Source organism: Engraulis encrasicolus, unplaced genomic scaffold (genome assembly GCF_034702125.1).
Source record: "Engraulis encrasicolus isolate BLACKSEA-1 unplaced genomic scaffold, IST_EnEncr_1.0 scaffold_984_np1212, whole genome shotgun sequence".
NCBI classification, from domain to species: Eukaryota; Metazoa; Chordata; class Actinopteri; order Clupeiformes; family Engraulidae; genus Engraulis; species Engraulis encrasicolus.
Window position 1 is genome coordinate 1 of NW_026946340.1, and position 13,977 is coordinate 13,977.

Below are 13,977 nucleotides of genomic sequence, written 5' to 3' on the forward strand. Positions count from 1 at the left end.
GAGTGGGGAACTTTTTTCCCAAAGATTTTCTGGGGAACCCAATAAGACCTAACCATTAGGCCATGCATGTGATGTCCCTATATAATATGCATATGGTCAGTGAATTAATCTCAATTTCCAGAGATAGACTTGACAGCCACAGTTACAACACTTATGACAGTTACTGTACCTCTGAAATATTTTTTACTAATGAAATGATATACGTATTCTTTTGTACTGACATGTCTTTTGAATTATATCTTAGTACTCTTCAAATCATCTCTTTGTCTTTAGATGCTGAAGGAGTGTACAGCTGTGTGGATAGTGAGTGATATCAATCGGGCCGTATCTGACAAAGCTGCCTGGGAGATTCTCAACACCAATATGACAGACATGGAGCAGGGAGGAGAATGCATCAGCATTGCATTCATCTGCACTAAAAGTGATAAAATGGAGGCACAGTCTTATATGAGGTAATTTCTGCCACAGGGAGTGGCAGGGAATGGCTGACCAATCCAATTTTTCATGCAGTCTATAATGAACTTCATGCTCACATTTCAAATGAAGTGGAGTAATGGTAAAATTTCTGTTAAAAAATATTTACAAATGCAAATACTTACTTAGTACTTGAGACAACTGTCCATCTGTTCTGTCCACCATTTGTATACAAGCATTATTATTGCATTTCAAAATTTAGAAGCTACAAACTGTAGATGATGTCTATATAGCCTATATATGAGTGAATGACACCAATAGCATATTTGAAATGCTCCCAGAGGCACCAAGACTAAGCACATCTCTTGCAGCCTTCAAGAAACAACTAAAGACCTTCCTCTTTCGAGAGTATATACTAGACTAATGCTTGAGCTGGCCTTGCCCCAGGGCAGACTCCTGACATGATGTTTAGTTTAGTTTAGTTTGTGTGTGTGTGTGCTTGTGTGTGTGTGTGTGTACTCGTTATTTACTCTTTTTATATATATATATATACAGTATATAAAAACTAACCCGTCTTTGCAACTGCACTTGTTGTTCTGTATATCTCCTGTGCACTTTGTATTTGCTTGTGATGTTGGCTTGATTATGTCCTCTTTTGAAAGTCGCTTTGGTTATAAAGCGTCTGCCAAATGCAATGTAATGTAATGTAATGTAATGTAATTTCACCCTTAGCTCAGAGGACCTGACAGATGAAGATCTGAAAGCCAGCAATGTGAGTGAAAAAGCATTCGATTCATTTGCGTATTACTAATTTCATATAATAGATGATACACCTCTGGTGTTGTCCTGATTTTCTAGAAATCTGAGAGAATACGGGAGTGTATTCTACACAGGAATAACAAGGCCAAGGATCGAGTGGGGAGAAAGGCATGTGAGGTATCAAAGTATTTTCTGCAACTCTAAATGTAAGTATTTATGATTATGGTGTGGAAGATCTGATGGAATTTTCTTTGTTTGTTTTAAGAAGTATAACATCCAACCAAGAGTGTTTACTGTGAGTTCACATGAGTTTCTGTCAAAAGAATATCTGGAACAAAAAGACACAGGTAAAGACACAGACACAGCAGTACTAGGCATCAACACATACAGTATTTTACACATTACAGTCGGTCCCCCTACAATGCACACCCTTTACCGAGGTAATGCCACGTCATCCACCTCGGTACGTACCGGGCCTAGCTGCAGTGTACCCAAACAACCGCCGGGTGGCACTTGGGAGCGCTTGGAATGTTTTAGACGATGCTGACGGCATATTAATATATGCTCATATTCACCAGCACGCACCGATTCAGCGGATAACAACATGCCTATAAATTGTGTGAGAACACCTCCAGGAAGTAGGAAGAGTCATAAAAAGAATAGCCTAAATAATGTAATGAATTTTCTTTTTTTTTTTAAATGATGATCGGATGAATTGCATTAATGTGCCAGCTCTGACAAAATGTAAATTGAGTGTAGCCAGAAGCCATACCGATTATCGCATCGCAAGATTTGAAACGTCTAATATTGCAACTTCAGACTTGTTGTCTGGATGTGGATACTTTTTCGTTTGGTAAAAATTACTGAGAGTGCAATACACTCGACCTCACCGCAGTAACCTAACAGCGCTTCGTTTGAGCGTGTAAGCGTTGGCTATTTATCTCACATCGCCAACAGCTGGGGCGATAACCTAACCTACACTTCCCTAATGAATTTAATGTTGTCACATTGGCAAAAATTAGCAAGCGACTGATATTGCTGTTTTCGTGCTCAAATTAAGTGTAACCAACTGTCGGGTTATGTGTCGCAGGTGAGAAAGTGCGCATTTTTCCAGCGACACCTCTCCTTGTTACCAAATACCCTGGAGAGTACTGTACACCACAAATACGCCAAGACACAAATATTGAGTTTTAAAATAATATTTATTAACTAACAGAAATCTAAAAGAGTCCCGGGGCACCCCAAATCTATACAAGTCCGAAATTCCAAATTTCCTTGGAGATCCCCCCCACAGTCATCCGTTCCGAAGGAGGCGGAGGAGCGGTGGCCAGGTGTCCATCCATTGCGAGGCTGGGGAGACAGGAAGAGCTTGGTGACAGTAGGCTTGATTCCATAGGCAGTCCAAATGACACTCACTTCCATAATTAAGTAGGCTACGCAGGTAATCGCTGCACTTATTCCACGTGATTTACAACACTGCACTCGCTAGTCTAGGTTAAACGTTAGGGGTGAAGTTGCTCAGCACTCGCACACGGCACGGCTCACTGCAATGTGTGCTGCGATTCAAGGCCAGCGGTGTTAAAAGTGAGTCCGAGTACAACTGGGTTTGGAGAGAGAGAGAGAGAGAGAGGGGGAAATATATGCTGGGAAATATAGGCCTATGCAATGTCATCTCATAATCATGGAGTTCCTCATGCGATTTCATCTGGGTCAGTCAGAAATGCATGCACCTTGCGCACCGGGAAGTGTGTTTTTTCAAACAAGAAAACTGGTTCATCATATGCATGGCTTAAACTGACTTTAATGTTTGCCAACGTGCTATAGTTTTCCTCTCATAATAGCACCTGGCGACTGTGACCACAGTTAGATGACCTCGCGCGCGTAAACCCATTAAAATATAGCCTAGCCTTCTGTGGCTATTCAGAGCAATATGAACCAATCAGGTCGGCGTTGCTATTAAGCAAAATACATCCCTGATGTCTACTTAACTAAAATAAGATGCATTTGTCTAATATTTGGAGACATCGCCTTGCTCTTTCTGCGGGGAATTAAGCGCCTCTCTCCCTCGCTCTCTCTCTCTCCCTCTCTCGCCCCCACACACACACACACACACACACACACACACACACAGTTTGGAGAGGACGCATTTAAACTGTAACAGTTTAGGCAGTAGGGGAGAGCAGGGACTCATGAAACTCGGGACGAATGAAACACTGCGATTTACTCGAAAACTTTAACATATCCGATAGTATGAAAAGTCAAAGTTGTCAGGTTTACAGGCAAAAGGGATTTTAGTGTCAGTAGACACTGTCGGGACGAATGAAACACCCGTTTCATCCGTCCCTCTCGCCCATTGACTTAAAGCAGGATCAAAATAAAATGGAGCACTTGAGATGACTATGTTCCAACTTGTCTTGAGCACCGTCGTAGCGCAACAAATCATTATCGTAAACATAGCCTAGATAATTGGAAATTACAAAAAATAGGCTACATTTTATAGACTTTGGCTATAGGCTAAGCCGACTCCTCTACCTGTTTGAATTAGTGCAGCCTTACAGGGAGGACGTTAATTTGGCATAGGTCAACTGCAAGAGACTACTAATTTGTGACTTGACGTGATGTGTGAATAATTAGGCTACGATATGCAACAGGCATATTTAGCCGCACTCAGTCATTCATTGGGTGAATGTCCCGACACTGTGTGTCCGCGTGCATGCATGGGGTGGGGAAAAATACATCAAGCGTGCCATCACCACCCATCCCCCCGGACCCACGAAACCCACTGAAGATCCAAGCAATTGTAGTCTGTCAGTATTTTAGTGTGGGCCCAGGTAGTTGAATTCATGGCATGGCCTGGTTATCTCAATAGTGCCAAGAAGATGTTTGCCCTCAGGCTAGTGTGTTCATAAAGCGCATGTTCGATTTGCTGTAATAGGCTACGATCAGTAAGCCTCAACTTGTCTGTCGTGTCTTTCCTTCTTTCGATATTTTGTAAAATAGGCCCACGTTAAAGCCTAAATACGATAATAGGCCTAAATAAGGCTAATAAAGTAAGCTAAATAAGTTAGGCCTAAATAAAGTTGTTTTAGCCTATGAACTCAGGCAATGCAGAAATTTGCGGAGGGATTTTGGATATCTTGGCCTATAGGCTACCGATGGCTTTATGAACTTCATGACTGGGCTACAAGATAGTCGGGTAAACATATTGACTTGTAGACCACCAACATCTGATGCTGAAGTGGGGGAGGGTGTTTTTTTTCACTTCAAATGTTCCCCGACACACACACACACACACACACACACACACACACACACACACACACACACACACACAGATACGCGCTAATCGCTCTCTCTCTCTCCGTCTCTCCCTCTCTTTCTCATTGTTGCTATACGTGCATCTGGATAGGCATAGGCAGTGTGGTCACCCAGCACATTTTCATAGAAATGCTGTGGGTTTTTTTTTTAATGAAATCTTTATTCAGTTATTTGTGAACAGTCTCTGCGTTTCACTTTCGATGTTGCGTCACCGTGGACAAGTGTCTGCTCGAAAACTTAATGCAAAGCGGCTAAAATGTTCAGAACGTGTTGAACTTTTCAGAACATGAATGTTTGTCTGTGGGGGATGGGTGGGTTACAGCAGTGCAGTGCAGTGCACGGGACTGCACAGCCTTTTGTGACATGTCGTGGCGCGACAGGTTATCCAGCCTCCGAAGGAGTCATAGTTCCCCAGTCATAGCCTACTGTTGGTTCGCATCTCCACCGACGCAACTGAATTTGCAGTCCTAATCACAGATGATTAGCCACACCTGGTGTAACAGATGTATTGTCATGTGTGCATCACATCCCCAGTTAACCGGAATCCCGTCGATCGCGCACAACAGCGCATTGAAAGGATGAAATGTTCACAAGCACCAATACAAAAAAAAACGTCTTCAACCTATTAGTCCGTAGGCTATCCTGAGGATATCCGTTCCTGACTTGAATAGGTAGTGCAGAAATAATTAACAGACATCACTTAGCCTATAAGTTAGGAGCGGAATTGAGACGGTGAATGCAGGACAGAATAATGAAAACAAAACATCGTCGACTGGCGGTCTTGTTTAGGGATCACGCTTGTGTTATTATCAAATACCCAATGTTACGTGCGCAATTGGCTGACTCTTTCCACTTGTAGCCTAAAACTGAGGGAGGGATCAACATACAATGAGCTACACTGAAGCAGATTACTCTGCTTCGCAAAAAACCCCAGTGCACCAATAATACCCCCGTCTTCAACCTACTATTTAGGCTACCAGATATATAGGCTAGTAATAGTATTAAGTTGTGCTACCTTGTTTTTTGTGGTAACGACAGTGTAGATCAGGTAATAACCTGCAATAGGGGAAGCGGCATGCGCCAGTTTTAAAGACGGAATGTCGTCGCCAAATGTAAAATCACCTCTCTCATGCTGACATGACGGGGCACTACTTCATTAGGCTACAATGTTGTTCATGTCTGTTTGACTCACACTATACGAGTGGTTCAATTTGTGTTTTTGTGCTCATCGCACAAATGAGACAGACAGGCTTGCTTGATAGGGCTACACAAAGCAAGCGACATCGGTCCACTCAAAATGGTCCGAACTCCGCCGCTTGATTTCATGTCTCCTCAGTCTCTCCATTACGGTTTATTAGCCTACTCTGTTTTGCTATTTTCGTTATTCTTAGCCCTGGCATTACAGATGAAGCAACTGTGATCAGTGAGGTTGTGGAAACGGTTGAATAGGCCTATGGTCCTAAATTGGGTTATTGTGGTTGTGGTCTTGTTTAGGGCTCACACTTGTGTTATTATCAAATGCCCTATCAAATGCCCAATGCTAAATAAAACATTTGCTGACTGTATTTCTACTACTACTAAAACTGGGGGACGGGCAAGGACGGAAGCACAAACAGACCATAGACACAGGCAGACGCTGCTCTGCAAAAGCGGTGCTATACTGCCCCCCGCATTCCGAATGGCCACAGGGTGTAATGATCACGGTACGCTGTTGCGGCCCGGCACGGTAATGAGCAGATTGAAGTTACACCATCTGTATATACAGTTATGCATCCATTCTTTATATTCATTGGTATATACATTTTCTCTTTGAAATCATAAGAGATACCATGCCTGAGAGAGGGACTGAAGACCTTTTACGACAGTTACACCAGAAAGATGGCTTCACAGTTTTTGTCAAGTGCCATTGGGATCCTGCACCTCTTTCAAGCCTCCCGAGAAATGGTGCGTTTCCCCAGAGTAGGAAGTGTTGTGTTGCATAGTAATTTGTCCTGGATTTGAGATGAAAGAATGCAAGATCTTCTACTTTTATTTTAGAATGTAGATAGATCCAAACTGCGCGCCGAGCTATCACAGAACCTGGAGGCTGAATTGCTGTGTTTGAGAATGGATCGGTTAAGTCCATGCCTGTATCAGCTGGAGGAATGCATCTCACAGGGAGTTCAGAAGGCAGCAGAAAAATGTGTTGCCATAGCACACCATCAAGTGAAAATACCTGTAAGTATTTTAGGCAAATTGTATGACTATTACTCTGAAAATCATACAGATCTACCTGTATGTATCATGCTTTACCCAACTCAATGACCAAGTATTTTTTTTTTAAATCCTCATGAAAGGATGGAAAGGATGGACGTGGTTTCCACCAGACTCTGTCAGCCTTGTGCAGGAACAAAGGCTATATCAGGTCAAATGATGGAGAAACAAGAGACGTTAACAAGGCTTTGGCTGTAGTTATGCGAAACAGCATCAAGGAGGAGTTCAACACCTTATTCTTGTATGTATTAACCTGGTAACTTAACTTCTTGTACTTCCACCACCTCAGTTTATGTGTTCTTACTGTAGCGTGTCAAGAAATGTTTGCATCCTGGAGGTGTAGGCCTACTGTAGTAAGCTGCTTAAGTTTAAGTTGATGGGATCTGGCTTCACCTAATTGCCATTATATGGTCATATACAGTCCCCTCTTGAAGCACAGGAACAGAAAGGCAGATTTTTGTTCAATGAAGACATTTAACTTTAAGACCAAACGGTGACTATGGGACAAGAGTTGAGAATGTTAGCTTTTATTTACTGGTATTTACATCTAGATGTGTCAAAAATATCTGGATTCATCAGTCTGTATTTGACCACGGCAATTGTTGGAGAGCAAAAGTATTGGAACCAGTCGTTTTAGAAAGAAAATAATGAATAATTTGGTGCCATAAGCTAACCCTTGTGTGCAATAACTTCCTCAAGCATACTACCCACTAATATACATGTTTGATAATAATATTTCTTTATTTGTAGCGCCTTTCAATGTACCCAGGGACACTTGATGTTGCAGTAGTAAAACAGAAGGTTAAAAGGCATAGCAGCAAATTAAACTAAACAGTAGGCCTGTAGCCTATGTAAAAGGAATAGCAGTATGACAGACATAACACCAGAGCAAGATAAAACTCAACTAGATAAACGCTCAGATAGCGCACCTCCGCCCTCTGGTGGACAAACACACACGCAACGCTAACTTACAAACAAACAAACAAACATGAATGTAGGGGCTTCTGTTGTGACACTCATTACATTTAATGTGCACAGAAATAAGGGGAAAACCGGGCAGTCTGTACAGGAGAAGATCAATGAATTCAGCATCTGCTCCATCAACGTAAGAGATGGCTACAGCAAGCCAGAAGCAATGGATCACATTCTGCACTTTATTGAAAAGGAGGTAAATTCAATTAATCGTCAATGTGTGATGATGACACATCAAAAACATGTCAATTGTAATTAACTGAGACAACGTGTTGTACTGATGCCAAGAGGTGCCTGAAAAAGTAAAGCATTATGCAAAATGCAGTGCACATGTACTCCACCAGCTCCCAAATAAAAAAAAAGAACTATTAGTTCTGGACCTGGCACGTAGACTTATAAATTGATACACGATTTGATTTGGAAATATGTTCCCAGCTAATAGAATATGTTGGGGAAACCTTGTCAGGAAAAAAGGGCATGTTTTACTTGGTTTGGAGCGGCCTGACAAGGACAAACGTATGGTTGAGGTGTTCAGAAGAGAAAAAAGACCTTGACCTTGAGGTCATTTCACGTGAAATCAGACTCTTTGGGACCCGACCGACCCGGATTTCAATCATACTTGGTGTGCCTTTTCAGTAGCAAGGTAGCACCACAGAACTGCATTGGTTTGAATCTGACACTAATATTAAGGGAGAAACAGACTAGGAAAGGTTCACATGTGAGGGTAGGACACTATACATTCAGCCTTGAATATATCAGTCAGTGTTAGTCACAAAAAGATGCCTGTGGTGTTGTTTGAAAGCTCTTTTCTGGCTCTACATATTACACAATCACCTTGGAATACAACTACTCTCAGAATATGAATTATTATAAATTGAAAAATTAAAAATGGAATATCTAAAAAACTCATATTTTAAAATGGCCAGTTCCTTGTCTAAACGTAGCCAGCAATGTCATGAGCAACACCTCAAATGCTGGTGTTCGGGTTATTATTCATTTCAGAGATAATGGGACATAAAGGTTCAAAATGGGTTGCAAGTACACTACCTGACATGAGTACCCCACCTCACACTTAGTGTCTGATGTCACAGATTGACCCAGGCATCACTAATTGAATGCATTAAGTGAATGGTGTGCAAGTGCAGGTGTGATCAGTCTACTTAACGGGCTTGCTGTTGGGTGCACTGAACTTTATGCACATGCATTGGACTGAGTTGTTCAGGTTACTGCAGCATTGAACCTTGCCATGTCTTCAAAGAGGCATTATTTGAGGCTTTTACATCAAAAATGTTCTTACCCTTTTAATGGTCATCGTAAAAGAATAACTCGTGACTTGAGAGATCTGCCTGAGGATGCCATAGAACATCATCCGACACTCAGCCTGAGGATTGGACAGCGCGTCTGCAGGAACTGCTACATGAAGCTGAAAACAACAGTCACAACAGAGCTAATCTCACAGCCTGACAATTCAGACCCTTCAGTAGCTGTGGCTGGCCCCTCAACCTCTGCAACTTCTGACATGGAATATGCAAATGTTGAGCTATGCAATCTTAATGCCACTTTATCATCGATTGGTGAATCTCCAATCCGCTTAAAGAGAGTGGCCAAGGGAACCTATGCTAAAAGAAAAGTGGAGAATATTGCAAGAAAGATACGGGGAAAGATTGAAGCTGCCACCGGACAACCACTCAGACCATGGAAAGATGACGGAGAAGAAATGATACATCAGCTCCGCGAAAAGTTCAGAAGTTCATCTGCCAGAAGTGACAAGCTGCAGATCCTAACTGCATTACCTGGAAGTTGGAGTGTGAGAAAAATAATGACAGATTTTCAAACCACAAAACACATGGCAGTAAAATCAAAACAACTGGCAAAGGAGCATGGGGTTTTGACAGTACCTAATCCAAAGCCTGGAAATAGACTATCCACACAAACAGTAGAGACAGTAGAAAAGTTCTATTTGTCTGAGTCTGTCAGTCGGGTGATGCCTGGTATGAAAGACTGTCTGTCAATCAATGTCGGTGGCAAGAGGCAGCTCCTTCAAAAAAGGCTTGTACTTTGCAACCTACGTGAAGCTTTTCAACACTTTAAAGACAAGCATCCAGAAGTGAAAATTGGCTTCACCAAATTTTCCATATTGCGACCCAGACAGTGTGTTCTTGCAGGATCCAGTGGTACACATTGTGTATGTGTGTGTACAATACATCAAAATATAAAACTGTTGTTTGATGGAGCACGTTTTGATACTGTTTCCAATGGTGAGATTAAACACTACCGGGACTGTATTGGAGCAATACAGTGCAACCCTCCAAGCATTAGCTGCTTCCTTCAGGACTGTACAGAGTGTCCAGGAACTCCCAATCTTCTTTGGAGACTGGAAAAATACATGGAAAATTGCATGATAGATAATGTGGAGTTCAAACAATGGACATCAACAGATAGGTCAACACTTGAAACTAAGACACAGCCAGTAAATGAGTTTCTGGAAACCTTTGTGTGTAGTCTTCCCAAGGTCATGCATCATGATTACATTGCAAAACAGCAGAGCATGTTTTACCAACAGGCTCGTGACTCCCTTGAACCAGGAACGTTTTTAGTGGTAGCAGACTTTGCAGAAAACTATAGTTTTGTAATTCAAGATGCTATTCAATCATTTCACTGGAACAACCTTCAGGCCACAATCCATCCATTTGTATGCTACTACCAATATCAGTTGAAACTGGAAAAAATCTGTTTTGTGGTTATTTCAGACTGCAACATTCACGATACAATTGCTGTACATCTGTTTCAGAAGCTCCTAATTCAGTTCCTCAACGACACTTCATCAATGACAGAACGCCCAAAGAAGATCATATATTTTTCTGATGGCTGTGCTGCACAATATAAAAACCCTTAAAAACATAACAAATTTGTGCCACCACGAGGCAGACTTTCACATACCTGCAGAGTGGCACTTTTTTGCCACATCACATGGCAAAGGTCCATGTGATGGCGTTGGAGGGACAGTTAAACGGCTTGCTGCACGAGCAAGTCTGCAACGTCCTATTGACAATCAAATTGTAACGCCAAACCAACTGTTTGAATTTGTCAAGGATAATGTCAAGAACATCCATTGCCAGTTTGCCACAACAGAGATGTACCATCATGAAGCTGAGAACCTGTTGAAAAGGTTTGAATCTGCAAGAACTATTCCAGGTACTCAAAAACTACACAGCTTCTGCCCATTGTCAATGGACACAGTGGAAGTTAGGCCATTTTCAGCATTCAGAGAAGGCAGAGTTGAAAGAGTGAGCTCAGTAAAGGAATGTGTTACATTTTCAAGCATCAAAGGGTATGTTGTAGCTGTATATGATGGCAACTGGTGGCTAGCATGTGTTGAGGAATGTATGCCGAGCACTGGAGAGGTGAAACTGAACTTCCTGCATCCTCATGGACCATCTCCATCCTTCACTTTTCCCCTCAGACCAGATAGACTTGTCATGGATCATCAGGATGTGCTTCTGGTAGTGGAACCTGTAACTGCAACGGGACGTACTTACACATTATCTACAAAAGACACAGCTGCTGCTTCAAATGCACTGGTAGAGTACAAAATGAGAGTGTAGCCATTGATTATCTCTTTAAAGTACGGTAAAGGGAGGATGGCACAGGAACACACAGAGAAGGAATGTTCAAACATTCACATATCATCATTTGGTGTGTATAAATGGACATCTGCTTTAGTTTCTGAAAACTGGGACGATGGACACTGACCTTTTTTGTTTTGTTTTTGTTTTGTCATGTGATGCTACTATGGTATTACCATATTATTAGTAAGTGGTCTGTATGATGCCATATGTGTGAGTCAAATTCTCTCTGAAATGAATAAAGAACCGAACACCAGCATTTGAGGTGTTGCTCATGACATTGCTGGCTACGTTTAGACAAGGAACTGGCCATTTTAAAATATGAGTTTTTTAGATATTCCATTTTTAATTTTTCAATTTATCATAATTCATATTCTGAGAGTAGTTGTATTCCAAGGTGATTGTGTAATATGTAGAGCCAGAAAAGAGCTTTCAAACAACACCACAGGCATCTTTTTATGACTAACACTGACTGATATATTCAAGGCTGAATGTATAGTGTCCTACCCTCACATGTGAACCTTTCCTAGTCTGTTTCTCCCTTAATATTAGTGTCAGATTCAAACCAATGCAGTTCTGTGGTGCTACCTTGCTACTGAAAAGGCACACCAAGTATGATTGAAATCCGGGTCGGTCGGGTCCCAAAGTGTCTGATTTCACGTGAAATGACCCCTTGACATTCATTATAAGGACTATATGTACACAAAATAATCAGAATAATATCATCAAATAAGTCAACATACCATAAATGGTGTATGACAAGAAAAAATGATAAAAAACAAAATGGGTAAATTTGAGATTCTTCAAGGTTACAATGACCTTTCAAGGTTAATATAACCTATTATGCTCATGGAATGGTCAACTCTAAATTGGGAGCCGGGCTACTGGACCACTTATATGGTTGAGTCTAAATTAAGGCGATGGATGTTCCCTGATATCCATGTTTCATCAGTAGGTGTTCATTTAATGTAGGGTAATATGTAAAGTATCATTCACAGCTGATTCTTGATTTAATATCGGCAGGAAACCAAGCTGAAGGAGAAGGCACGTGGATTCATTTTGAAGACAAAGAAAGATATGTACGCATCAATCGAAAATACAATTAAAAACGAGATGATTCCTGCCTATGAAGGTAAGACTTATCAGCATAAGGATTCATTCAAGGATTAATAGTTTACTGATTTTTTTCTGACATACATATTGCTTGTTGTTGTTGCAGAGGCTCATGCAAAAATTGGAACAAGGTCTATGATAGGGAAGACAAGAGTGCTGCTGGAATATGTAGAGAAGAAAAAGGAAACTATGTTCAACAAGGCAAAGACAGAGATGTTGTCCTTGTTCAAACAATTCATGGTTTGTTTGTTTATATTTTTCTTAAAGATTCTATGTTATAAATGACAACATAACTGATTGCTGAACAAATACTCCCCTTTCTTTTTATAAGGACCAGATAGAGTCAGATTTCAGAAATACACTGCAGAAAGCCATGGCAAATGCATTGTCTGAATCACTCTCCACTTTCACCATGGGTAAGTTGCGTGTACGATCTCTACAAATACTTACTTATATATTACATTGAACTGAAATGCCCTTCATAGTTTGATGAATGGTAAAATTACACTCTCCATCCAGAATATACCATTATTTATTTTGGCCCTGCCGTGGCTCTCATGGTTGGGCACTGTGCTGCTACTGTACGCTGGCAACCCGGGCTCGATTCCGGCCTGGGTCCTTTGCCGATCCTTCCCCATCTCTTTCTCCCACTCGTTTCCTGTCACTCTCTCACTGTCTTGTCCTAAATAAAGTCAAAATATTTCAAAAAGAATGTATTCTTTGTTGTAGATGTCAGCAGTGACATTAAGAAGATGGAGGAATTATACTCTCAATTGTCTGCAGCAGGGGACTCCAGACCTTCTATAAGACTGAGGACTATCTAAATGATGAACCACTGAGAGTGGTACCCAATGCATTTGTCATGGCGTACACTTGTTGCAGATGTACATGAGGGGTTGCAAAGCCAAACTTGTATTGGTGTGGTGTGAAGGGTCATGTAATAGATATTGTACATTTATGGTTATTTGTTTGGGGGAATGTGATGATTTGTTGAAAATTGACTTTTAAGGGGAGGTGGTTAGTTAATCTGCATTTTACCTCTGTTGCTATTTTAGGGGAAGTCATGCCAGGTAGGGGCATCATGATAACAGACATACTGACAACCGTGATGATTGTTTGTTTTGGCTTTGTTTTGCTAAATAAATGTTTGTTACATATTTTTACTGTAGTCATCAACAAAGATTCCTGTTATTATTTTAAATGTTCCTAAAAAAAACATACTTAATGCATATATTTTGACCGTAGTGTTGGAAAAAATTAAAACTTCCACAGATCCTTGAGCCATTATCTGTAAAACACAGGACCTGCAAAATAAATGAATAAATAAATAAAACCTAGGCTATTATGGGTTAAAGGTCCTTATCTCTTGAGGGGCTCTGTGAAACAAAATGTAGCAAGAATTGCTAACCCCTGTGAACCAACCGTATCTTGGTCATTTCGTGAAGTTTTCACGAAAAAAATTGAAGTTTAAAGTTAATTTCCCCATTTTTTTCGTGAAAACTTCACGAAATGACAGAGATAG

At 41.0% G+C, this 13,977-nt stretch overlaps 1 protein-coding gene across 1 annotated transcript; it reads left to right on the top strand.

Moving 5' to 3' along the window:
- Positions 1 to 256: 256 nt before the first annotated feature.
- Positions 257 to 13,321, top strand: LOC134445071 (nuclear GTPase SLIP-GC-like). The gene is made up of 12 exons (XM_063194184.1): positions 257 to 452; positions 1,147 to 1,186; positions 1,273 to 1,350; positions 1,439 to 1,520; positions 6,314 to 6,435; positions 6,529 to 6,708; positions 6,828 to 6,985; positions 7,783 to 7,912; positions 12,366 to 12,474; positions 12,562 to 12,695; positions 12,787 to 12,871; positions 13,185 to 13,321. The coding sequence occupies exons 1-12, from the start codon at positions 274 to 276 to the stop codon at positions 13,277 to 13,279; spliced, it is 1,392 nt and encodes a 463-aa protein (XP_063050254.1). The 5' UTR covers positions 257 to 273; the 3' UTR covers positions 13,280 to 13,321.
- Positions 13,322 to 13,977: the final 656 nt, after the last annotated feature.

Bases quoted from the DNA above. Each gene is read 5' to 3' on its own strand.
- LOC134445071 (XM_063194184.1), top strand. From the start codon at position 274: ATGCTGAAGGAGTGTACAGCTGTGTGGATAGTGAGTGATATCAATCGG. The intron at 1,521-6,313 runs GTAAAGACACAG...TGAAATCATAAG, and splicing joins TCTGGAACAAAAAGACACAG to AGATACCATGCCTGAGAGAG. The intron at 12,872-13,184 runs GTAAGTTGCGTG...TCTTTGTTGTAG, and splicing joins ACTCTCCACTTTCACCATGG to ATGTCAGCAGTGACATTAAG.